The 11,966-nt window shown below is 35.5% G+C and overlaps 1 protein-coding gene across 1 annotated transcript; it reads left to right on the forward strand.

The window, feature by feature from the left end:
• The first annotated feature begins 3,903 nt into the window (after positions 1 to 3,903).
• On the forward strand, positions 3,904 to 8,288 carry LOC144445820 (uncharacterized). Its single transcript, XM_078135460.1, has 3 exons — positions 3,904 to 4,480; positions 5,386 to 5,599; positions 6,618 to 8,288. The coding sequence occupies exons 1-3, from the start codon at positions 3,904 to 3,906 to the stop codon at positions 6,643 to 6,645; spliced, it is 819 nt and encodes a 272-aa protein (XP_077991586.1). The 3' UTR covers positions 6,646 to 8,288.
• Positions 8,289 to 11,966: the final 3,678 nt, after the last annotated feature.

An 11,966-nucleotide genomic window follows, 5' to 3' on the forward strand; every position in this document is an offset into this window, starting at 1 on the left:
ATGAAACGAAACGATCGAAACGAAACGAAATGGAACCAAACCAAACCAAATCAAATCAAATCAAACGAAAAAAGGCAACCGTGCACGTATGAAAAAATGTAGGGCATATAAAGTACCTACTATGTTTTCAATTCTCTTTCCTAAGTTTTGTCTTTGTTATAAATTTGTGATTATCTAAGTCATTTTTTTGAGTCCTCTAACACTCACATGGTGTACCATATTGGAAAGAACTTTAATAGACCCCATGTTAATACTTAAGGTTGGAATTGAAAACACAACATGGAAAGGTTTGGGCTGAGTTCTAGATTCCTAAAACAATTCAGGTAGTATAGCAGTACCCAGAAAATGGTAATAACTTCGTTAGTTTGGGTGTTTTAGCTCATATTTTGAGAGCAGATCTGTAATATTTCGGACGCCTATAAATTATTAACGGGTTTCTCTTTAAAAAGTACAATTTGTTCCAATTGTGGCCAAATATCCGTTTACTGTGGACTCCCATGTCAGTTGCTATGTTGATGATAACCTTTGACCCAAATTACTAAATGTAAATTATAAAGGACGGTAATATACCCCAAAATACAATACAGTGTTCCGATAAGTACTCTAAAAATTTAAGATATATACCCAGTTTTAACTCTTGGCAGAAAGTAATATTTTGTTACAAATAGGATATGCTGCCATTACATGACCTTATCAAGTGTGCTTTTGTTGTGATTTTAGGTGATTCTTTTTTGATAACAGTCTATAATGGTTATATAGGTTCCAGAGAACTTTTAAATGAAAAATGGCAGGTTTATAGACAATATGATGTTAATAGAAAAATCAGTGTCAAAGGTCATGTGTGTGTGTGTGTGTGTGTGTGTGTGTGTGTGTGTGTGTGTGTGTGTGCTATATAAGACAGATTTTACTCAAACTTAATACCAAATTCCACAGAGGGGTACACAATAAGTCTGGTTTGTAGTTTATTGCAAAGGGGCAAAGATGTTACAATCCGGAGCAGGTGTATCGAACGTCTTCATTTTACAAGGGTGAAGAGTCGACTGTCTACATTTACTGTCTAAGTGTTCTCTACTAAACGGTTCTATATAATAAAAGAGATACATTCCAAGATAATTGTTTATTTTAGTGCAAAGTCTCTATTGTTATCTATTGTCTCTTACAAAGCTGATGACAATTTACATACATTGTAATTATCCCAAACGTGATGTTTCTGTTAATCATTTTTAATTCGGTTCCTGAGCACAAAGTTTAATAAAACTTATGATTTGAGTTTACCACGAATAAATAATACACTTAAAGATTGTAATATATTAATAGGGAGAGATATTTAGGATACAATCTATGATGTTATCTAAATTGAGTAAAGAATTTTGGCAACATCATAATATCCTATCTGAAATTGTGTTGAGCCACAGATATACTATATCTGTTATTGTTTACATTGTTAGACCATGAATTGACAACTATAAATATTGGACGTCTACTATAAACAGGGTTTTTCCAATCATGACATACTGATTATCAACGTGCTTAAAAGCAATACAATCCTTGTCGTAAGTAATTCTTTTATTGTTGAAACACATTATGCTCTGCTGTTCAACAAAGTACATACCGATAGATCAATCTACAACAGCACCAGAATTACCACCATGAACAAGAACTATGTAAGATATGTTCCGGACTGCGAATGTATACGCACCCCACGGTGTATATGACTCTATACACACATGCCTCGGACATTGGCTATTGTTGTGTACAATTATCTTTTCAACCAACTTTTCATCTTACTGTTAATCTAGTTAGGTTTTCTAGTATGATACACCTATGCATTTTGTCAGAGCAATACACCACAGCAGTCACGTGATTCGTTTATACCAGTTATTAACTACAAGAAGTTGAGTTAAAAGTTCTGAAAAATTTAATAGCCAAGATTAAAAATTTGTAACAGAGTTATAGGTTGGGTTGTCTATGAGTCAATGTTCCTCAAAGTGAGAGTTTGGGTTGTCTATGAGTAACATATTCCTCATAGTGGGAATTTGGGCAGCTTGTTGTTTAACGATTTGTGAACGATACTTAATTTCATTAAATCAGTTACCCATTGTGGCCACTCATTTGATATGTGTGTGTGTGTGTGTGTGTGTGTGTCTCTCTCTCTCTCTCTCTCTTGTTGTTAGTACATGTATGTAGTTACTCATTAATGTAGTTACTAATTTATTGTAAAGAATGTTAGTGTACTTTAGTGTGCAGAGCCCTCAACGTCGATCACAGTTCCCTGCTTATGTGCAATATAGTTTCTCTCTCTTTGAACAGTCACATGAAGAGTGTTTCAAAACCCTCCCATCCAACCCTATTGTTATGTTAAACCTTCATATCTTGTCATCACATTACCTCATTTCAGTGTATTGTATGATGATTCACTCTGTTCACTTACAGCTTTTAGTTTAGATATGTGATACTAAGGCCTAAAAAAATCAATTGTTTGGTTCCGGTTACTCGACCCCCACCTAGCTTTTCACTGCCGACCCTAAACTTTTTTTTACGTATTCGGAAAAAAATAAAATCGCAAAAATTGTGAAGCCTAACTAGAAATAGTGAAATTGCGTAAAATGATATTAAGACAAAATAAAACTAGTACTGTTCTTCCAAATTTAATCTGTAAAGGTTGTACATCTGATAGGAAGACATAAACAACACAGAGACCATTTTGGAAACAATGGAAAACCTGAACTACACACTCACACAGAAAAACAATAAAATAAAATAAAAAGAATCTACCTCCCCCACCTATTCTAAAATAGAGCAAAATCGGAACCACACAATGTTTTTTATTAGTCCTTATTAAAACCACTTGCCCATTGCATTGTGCCCACTCATTTGGTGTGTTTATCTCACTGTATGTTGTTAATGTTGTTACTCACTAGGTCGTGTTGGTTATTAACCTTCACAGTAATGGCCAAATGGTGGCCAAAGTGTATTGTAAAATTGTGCCCACTAACTTTGGAAGCCTTAATATTAGACACCTCATTTGAGTGTCTACACCCATGTTAGCCATGAAGAGCTTTCTTAACCTTCGACCTTGATCTGCATGTCCAGGGCAAAATAGCCCAAACTATCCAAAGTGTATAAGTGCACCTGACATAAGGTGGTCAATCTCAACCAAACCTAGAACAGCTGTCCAGACACCATATAGACTATTATGCACATCACTTTGATTCTCAACCTTTGCAAAAATGGCAGAACAGTCATATCATACAAAATTATGTTTTACCAGCAACTCTGGAATCTTAATAATTCGAGACATCATCTGAGTGTCTATATCCACATTTTCCATGGTGGGCTTTCTAATGAGACCCTGACCTTGAACATAGATTGAACATGCATGGACCAGCTTCAAAAAATCTGCCACAACTGCGGGCCCTCCTAAAGTCGGGCTTTCCGTTATACAACCTCGGTTTCTGATTAAAATCCGATGTAGATGTCGGCTAATCGTTCATTGCTATTTTACCTTCGCTATTGTGCCTGAATTGACCTTCTTGGTACATGTGTACATTTTTTAGCCTGATCGCCTCCTCGAGGCAAGACCCATATCCGGGCTGTAAAGATTAGTAGTTTGACAGATGGACATGGGATATCCCAGGACGTAGCCTAATAGCATGCAGTCACACTATCTAAATTATATAGTCCTTTCACGTCACTGTATTGAACATTCGTAACCGAACAACAAGCTTGCCATGGGTTAACGGGTCATGGAAACTTATCAACAAAAGTAGAAGTGTAGCTCCTATTGAAGCGATACACCAAGGCACAGTTCGTTGCGTGCATTGCCCTTGTATCACTGTGTTGGAAAATCTCTTCTAAGAATTTACATGGCCAGCCTTTAGTACGCTCATTTAGTCAATCGGTATGACTTCAATCAGCATGAAAGGCGTTGTTCTGTATTTCGTTCTCTGCATTATTCTGTCTAATTCGTGTATTAGACAAGGTGTGACAGCATCATTGCTTTCAGTGAAACAAGTCGGACGTCGCTGTCTCTATATGCTGGGATTACCAAAGGACGGACAATGTACTCATGATCAACTTTGTGACTCTATCAATGCGGTGTGCCCAGATAATGGTAAAAGTGAAAGTAACTTACTGGTCGACATACTGACTCAAGATACGGACTATAGAAAAAAGAATGCCCAGGTTGCCATATTAGAAGGTAACATCCACTGTATGAATATGTTCTATCAACCAAAAACTGGCGATTCAGAATGTCTCGACCCTTGTATGGCTGTCATTGAACTGTGCCTCGGAAGATCTGCCACTCAACTTTTCGGATTGATGCAAAGATTTAAAGCAGAGAACGAAGGTTTAAAGAAGTCCTTACTACAACAACTGTCACGTATTGATGAGTTAGAAACACAGAAACATGTCAGTAATATACAACATACGATGGAATTACAAGAGTGTATTGACCAGTTACAGAGCTGTAATTCTGGTAAGACCTGAAATAGAGATCAATATTTGACAGTTTGTATGTTCTATACAATGTTGTTATAGTAATTCGGAATCCATTCTCATAATTGCAGTTGGGAAAGGGTATTTCAGCTACCTGTACTTTAGATATACCGATCAAATGGTTACATTTTAACCAGCACGTTGAAAGTTTTCAATTATACAACCTGTACTTCCTCCTTGTTATCTGATAGATGTTAATATTATTTGAGATCTGGTTGTTGAACAAAGGGGTCTTTTGACGAAAGGACAACGTATAAAACACACGCTTGAAAGTCAGCTGTCTGAAAGACAAGCAGAAATGAACTTTACATAGCGATAATGAACAGTGTTTTGCTTAGATTAATGAAGTAAACAACACCTGTCAGGAACTGAAAATAAACATCAATGCGAGAGAGGTAGTGACAAATATATAACAATAGTGATAAATATATAACCAATGTTGCCATAGTAAGTCAGAATCCAGGGTTGTCGGTGGCCGAGTGGTTAAACCACTGACTCTTACAACTGTGGTACGTAGGGGTTCGAATCCACTCAGCATTTGATAAAATTACCACGTTGTGAAGTAAGAAGGGTGTTGTACAGTTTGACTCTACCGAACAACACAGTTTTCCCCCTGGTACTCGGGTTTCCTCCTGCATTAACACTGAACCCATAAGGGATAACCCTCATTGGACCTCCTGTGAGACAAGTAATTATATACTTAAAGAACTATTCAGTATAAATAAAAGATTATTATTATCAAAATTATTGCAGCTGGGTGAGTGTGTTTTGGGTACGTGGACCTTAAATATGCCAACTAAATAGTAAATATTTCAACAAGCAAGATTAAAGTTTTTCAATAGTACTCTTACAAATAACTAATATTTCCTTCTTGTTATCTGGTAGATGTCAATATTACTCGAGAACTGGTTGTTGAACAAAGGGGTCTTTTGACGAAAGGACAACGTATAAAACACACGCTTGAAAGTCTGCTGTCTGAAAGACAAGCAGAAATCCAGACTTTACATAGCGATAATGAACGGTGTTTTGCTGAAGTCAAAGAACTAAACAACACCTGTCAAGATTTAAAGACCGATCAGACATCATCAATCCAAGAAAGGTAATTTCAAAGCCAATACATATCTTATAGATATGATTTGCTGGGCTTGCATATCATGTCAGCAATTTGCATAAGTTACAATTAAGGTGATATTTCATCGATTTTTCCTCATAATTCTCGTCTAACGTGTGAATGTATTCATCAGTTCTGATATCAAGGTACATTATGTTCTTTAGATATGACAATACCATGTCATGACTGGATAGTTTGCATAATTTATTAGTTTTACCAATCAAAATATATCTATTCCAATGTTCTTCAAATCAGAATGTCATGAAACCCGTTGGATATATTGAAGGTATCCCGACCTTGTAAATGTTATATACGTAATGGACATTCCTTTCATATTACATGATCAATTTGCATAATTAATGATAATTACCAAATAAGGGCTATAGTATCAATTGTTGCTCAGAATTCACCTGTGACAGATATTTTGCTGACACTGTCATAGATGTTATGGTCGTTTCCGGGTTTGTCGAGATGAGGCGCTGTTTTCATTCCTTCTCACTTCAATACATTTGTAATTTCATTTGCTGACAACAATCAAAATTCTATTCTGTCATTACAGAAGGTATTCAGTGTAGAGCTGTGGTTAAAATAAACAATTTTTATTGAATTTTCTGCAGGTGTTTTTGTATATCTGAATCATGAGTGGCTACATTTTACTGTATTCATGATTCGCCCTAAATGTAATTTCTCGATGGATATTGTGGACTCAATGTACGTCGTGTAAGAAATTGCTTGATTAACTGTTGTTAGGAATATATCATTGTAACGAACCTGGAGACGAAATTTGAACATTCAAGTGAGCCCGTTAAGCTTACATGTTGACAATAACATGTGTTTGTGAGAAAACTTTCTACATGGCAGGAATATTTGTTGTGGAAATCGTGAACTTTAAGAGAACAAAAAACCCTGGTATGGATATTAGTTAATCTTGTCCCTTCTATGACTTAGCCAAAACAATACGAATATCACTGAATTAATGTACGTGTCTTCGTTGTTTTTTGAACAGCCAGGAAGGGGAGGATCTGAATGGGTAGATAGAGACAAGCTGGAGCCAGACCTTCAACCATGGAATGGGAGAGAGTCAAAGAATGGCCATAGCTATGACCATAGACCCTACACCCTGGTCTATGTAGGGTCTATGCTATGACGCTGGACAATCTGTGAAGCATTTCTATTGTGGAATGTTTGTCCTTACGATCTCCGTATTGATGAATATTACTTTATATTCGAGACAACTAATTCTTTAAGGCGCACAAGCTGATTGAGGTTTTAACAGTAGATTATAAAATACCCAATGTAGTCCAATCAGTGAAGCATACTTTATTATCTAAATTGGCAGAACGCAAATCTGGTATTCATAAATATTAATTCTATGACGTAATTCATTATACATATACGAACTAGTACTAGGAAGCCATTGCTATATGTACTGAGCATATATTACATGTAACCGTATGATTTCAGTGCCATTGAAGGTATGCATAGACATATTACAAGACAGACAGGCAGACAGATAGTCATTTTCCCTTCTACCAACCTGTAGTTCAGTGTTAAAGTTAGGAAGAGAATGTTTCCAAGCAACCTCAAGTAGATTAATTTCAGTGCCATTTACACGCACACTTGTTACATTATGTTAAGTACCCCATGATAATTTTAATGGTTTAATTTGATGGGCATTTTTTCATATCACTGATGAGATCACCATGTCATGAACAATTCCCAATCCACACACCTATAAGCATGTTCCCACCAAATGTCAGACCAATCTGCACAGTAGTTTTTGAGTTTAAAATTTTTGAGCAAAAATCACATTCTTTTTACCCAAATCACACACCAGTGGTAAGATCATTTTGATTTGAATGATTTCCCATGGGAATGTTTATATTTTGGTGATTACTTGCCAGTGAGTTGTCACAAGTTCTCCACCTCCAAACATACAGTCAGTCATATGCAAAATAGGGTCCCTGGCACAGGCAGTCGTACCTTTAAGAAATTCTGCAGAATAACACTTCTCACCAAGTTTCAGTCTCATTGACCAAGTACTTTTTGAGATAAAATTTTTTGACCAAAACCACATTTTTACATCTAATTTGCATATCACTGATGAGATCATTGTATGCTTAATATTTCTTCATCTATACACCCCCAGATGCATCTCCGTTAAATTTCAGCCCAATCTGCTTTAGCCCTAATTTGCCTATTACTAATAGAATCACCATGTCATGAACAAATCTTAATTTACAAACCCCTAAGAACATTCCCGTCAAATTTCATACCAATCTGCCCAGTAGTTTTGGAGTTTAAATTTTTTGACCAAAAATGACATTTTTTGACCCAAATCACATACCTGTGATGCGATCATTTTGCTTTGAACAATTTCCCAACTAGACACCAAAAGTAATCTCCCCACCAAATACCAAGGCAATCGGTTGGGTGGTTTTGAGTTTAAGACAGACAGACAGACACCACACCATGCCCATAGCACTACTGAACCTTATCAGTTCAGTTGTGCTAAAAAATGTTTGGGGCCATGGACAAGACTGGTTCCGCTGAACTATTTCCATGGTCCACATCATATAACAATTGTGTATTTCTTTTGTATTCATTTTGTATATTTGTATCATATACATGTTCTTTGAAAGTGTAGCTTATTTTTGTTATATGGTGAAATAAATTTCCTTCCTTCCTTCATTCATATTGTAATTCTTGTTGTATAGAATGGTTGTTGATATTTATTTTTTAATTACTCTGTCGTTCACTTTTGTCAATGTTGTTGTTTGTTTATTTGATTACTTTGTGTTTTTGTAAACATAACTATGCCTAATCCCCAAGTGGGTGCAGCAGTGCTAAGTAAGATTCTATTAAAATGGCACCAACTGAGTTTATATGTTTTGGGGATGTAATGTTTCTGCACACACACACACACACACACATACACACGCACACATACATACAAGGCTATATAGCTATTCTCCATTCACACAAAATCACAGACATTACAGGCAGCTAATCTAGAAACTGTAATGGAATATATGGACACACACACACACACACACACTTGACAAGAACAATACCACAGGCTATTTGATCTCTCCATTCATATAGAAACACAAGCCGTTCACAAGTCATTGAATAAACTTGAAAATAAATGTATTTATTTGATTAAACACTACCCTACCACTGTGAAATCAATACTGGATTGTAAGTAAAAGATGCCCTCAAACAAACAGAGGGAAACATTGAAACTCTGATGCTGGAGATATAGAACGTTACGAGAAAAAAAATACAAGAAACTCTATCGATGTTGATACCGAGTTGAGACTCGACATAATTCCATTTCTCAGTGTTCTACCATCAGTACATCTATTTTATAAAAGTTGTGGAGCTGTCTGTTCACGACAGCCAAGATAAAAGTGAGGTCATTTTACGTGGTACAAAAGTTGCACCCCGCCACAATATACATGTATAGTTTGTTTACGAAGACAACTACATGACATGCGATTTACAGTATATATCACTAAATACAATTGGACTGGGTTTATGTATGCTACATCTTATCTGCATGAATTCTATATATTACACTTGTGAGCATTGCATATCCACTATTTATTGATTATAACACAATTTGGTAGAACAGCAATCACTGTTTGTGACTACTCAATTATCTCAGAACATCTGGTGTATAGGGCTTTACATTGACAAACAAGTGTCAACTATTTGTCACTTTTGGCCTGCTATCCCGACAACTATAAAGTCCTGGTGTGAGATACGCTGTACCGCCATCTAGTGTTTGGTTGGTTGGAATGCGCCATTTCATGCTACTGAGAGCATACTACACATCCAATATCTTCCAATAGTAAAATGCTATTTTTTGAGAGATGACATGCTACTTTTCTTCAGTACATTGCTCTGATGTGCTATTGCATGCATCCAAGCATATGCAAGAAGTTTGTTTTGTGGATCACAGCTTTTTACACACATCTGGATTCTGTACTTCTGTCTGGTATTACAAATATCAAATGTGGAACAATTTGATGGTTGAATTTTATGACCACTGTTGCGAGTTTGCGGTAGTATTTTAAGTTGGCATAAAGCTAAATACACAGGTATTAACAATGTCTGTGTGTGATAGCCGACAAAGTTACACAATTTGGATGTACACATTTTAAAGCAATATGCAAAGAAAGATAAAAAAATATGAAGAAACTTGACAATTTTACTTAAAGATTATATATTATTAGAACTTGTGCAAATAAATGACATACATAAGGTGCAGCCAACAACTATACAACATGTAAAAATTAATTTTTTTTGAAAAAAAACACCATCTCCATTGCCATTAGTTTTCGAAAACTTGCTTTCTGCAAGAGAGAGGTTTCATAAAGTCTGCTAAATAAAATATAATTTATGCAAAATGAGAGCACATAATGGTTTGGTTTGGATTCATTAAACCCACCAATCAGCATGATTGATACCAACTACGCCCTTATATCAACCAATCAAAATTATTGTACTGATTTTACTATTATCCAATCATTTGACATGACTGATCAAAAATACATACATCCAATCCTTTGATCAGCCAATCAAAATTATTATACTAAAACCGATTGCTTGGATTAACTAACCCACCAATCAATAAGACTGATAGAAAATACCAAATAAATCCAATTATCAACAATCAAATTTACTGTTACCAGCCTGGTTTTGATGCACCAGTCTTGGATCTGTCACATCTGATGGCAATGACACCTGTACATATTAGCATATTATCAAAGAATTCAATGAACCAATCAGATTCTTGCTCTCACCAGGTGTACATACACATAACATACAAAAGTGAATGTGCTGTATGTTCAGTATGCTAGTGCCAAAACACTTCCAAAATGGATTATGTCATCCTTCTGTGTTGATCCAGAATGCCAAGTTCTAATTTCAGATCACAATTGTTAGTCGGTACATCTGGTAATAGTGTAGTGTGTACAATTACGCAACAAAGTAGCAAGAGATATAAATAAATATACAGCAAGCAAGACATTTCTTCTCATATTCAGAACTTAGTATGTCAAAACACTGAGCAAATGTTTATCCCATACTGTTGTCAATGTCCTGTAAAATTGAAAGACATTTTTATTTCAATTTCTTGTCTTTTAGGGTAGATTTTGTGACTTACAACATCACAATACTCCCTCATTTACATATTAAAGGTTAAAGGACAGATGTTAAATATGCAGATTTGATGCAATACACAGATATATAATATATTGATGAAATAACTGGTGTTACAGTCTATAAATAAACATATCACTTTGATCCCCTGCAGATCAACTTAACACTGGACATGACCTTTGATTTGGGTACATTTCTGAGATTTAACAAAACATGCAGCTAAGTTTACATTAGAGAAGTACAGAAAAGACATCTGCAAAGAACAATGAAAATAGACCCCCCAGTCATTTTAATAGCTCATGCAGGACTCAACAGTTAATACTTTTCATACCTTTTCCACAGTAATGGTATCAACCACTACATCAAATCTGGTAGGAACATTCCAAAATGCATGACAAAAGGGTTTCTATCTATTACAATAACTTGAACAGAGACAATAATTTTTTTTTACAAAAAAGTAAAATAGAAAAAAGTTATTTCATGAGCAACAAGAAAAATCATTGGCACATTTCAAGTCAAACGTTAAAACCATTCAACTAAGTAAATCTGCAGAATGTTACTACCTGCGATGTCTGGCACTTATGCCTGAATTTCATGGCTGAGAATTTCATAGGGGAAAAGCATCATTGGCAACAATCAGGAACAACTTTGCAGAGGTGATACAAAAATATATGATAATTTGAGTAATATGATTGGGTCAGTTATGTACAAATGATGGGGAAGAAATACACTACCTCTGTGAATGTTAATGAAGAAGACAGTGAGCATGAATGTTATACATTGTCAAAGCGCCCTCTAGAGCACAACATTGAAATTCTGTTGTTTTACATGAACGACAGTCCTAAGAAATACTACCAATATGAGCAACTTTCATTACAAATATACCATTGAATTGAATGTAATTTGACTGAAATACAGAAAGACTTTGGATCTTCTTAGGCTCACATCTGTTCACACGAGTAACAGGAAACTCAAATCCTACAAAAAGACACAGGCAAAAAATTTGTTGCTGACTAGATGCCACTATAAATTATGATATGAAAACTTGATTTCACATATCATTGTAAGATAGAAGTCAGAAATATGACAATAACAACAGAGTCGGCTGATTGGTCATATTTCTAACACTGAATGGTTTACTCCATTCTTACAGGGATATTTTCAACCACATCAGAGTTCTTGCAAT

Source organism: Glandiceps talaboti, chromosome 14 (assembly GCF_964340395.1).
Source record: "Glandiceps talaboti chromosome 14, keGlaTala1.1, whole genome shotgun sequence".
Taxonomy (NCBI): Eukaryota; Metazoa; Hemichordata; class Enteropneusta; family Spengelidae; genus Glandiceps; species Glandiceps talaboti.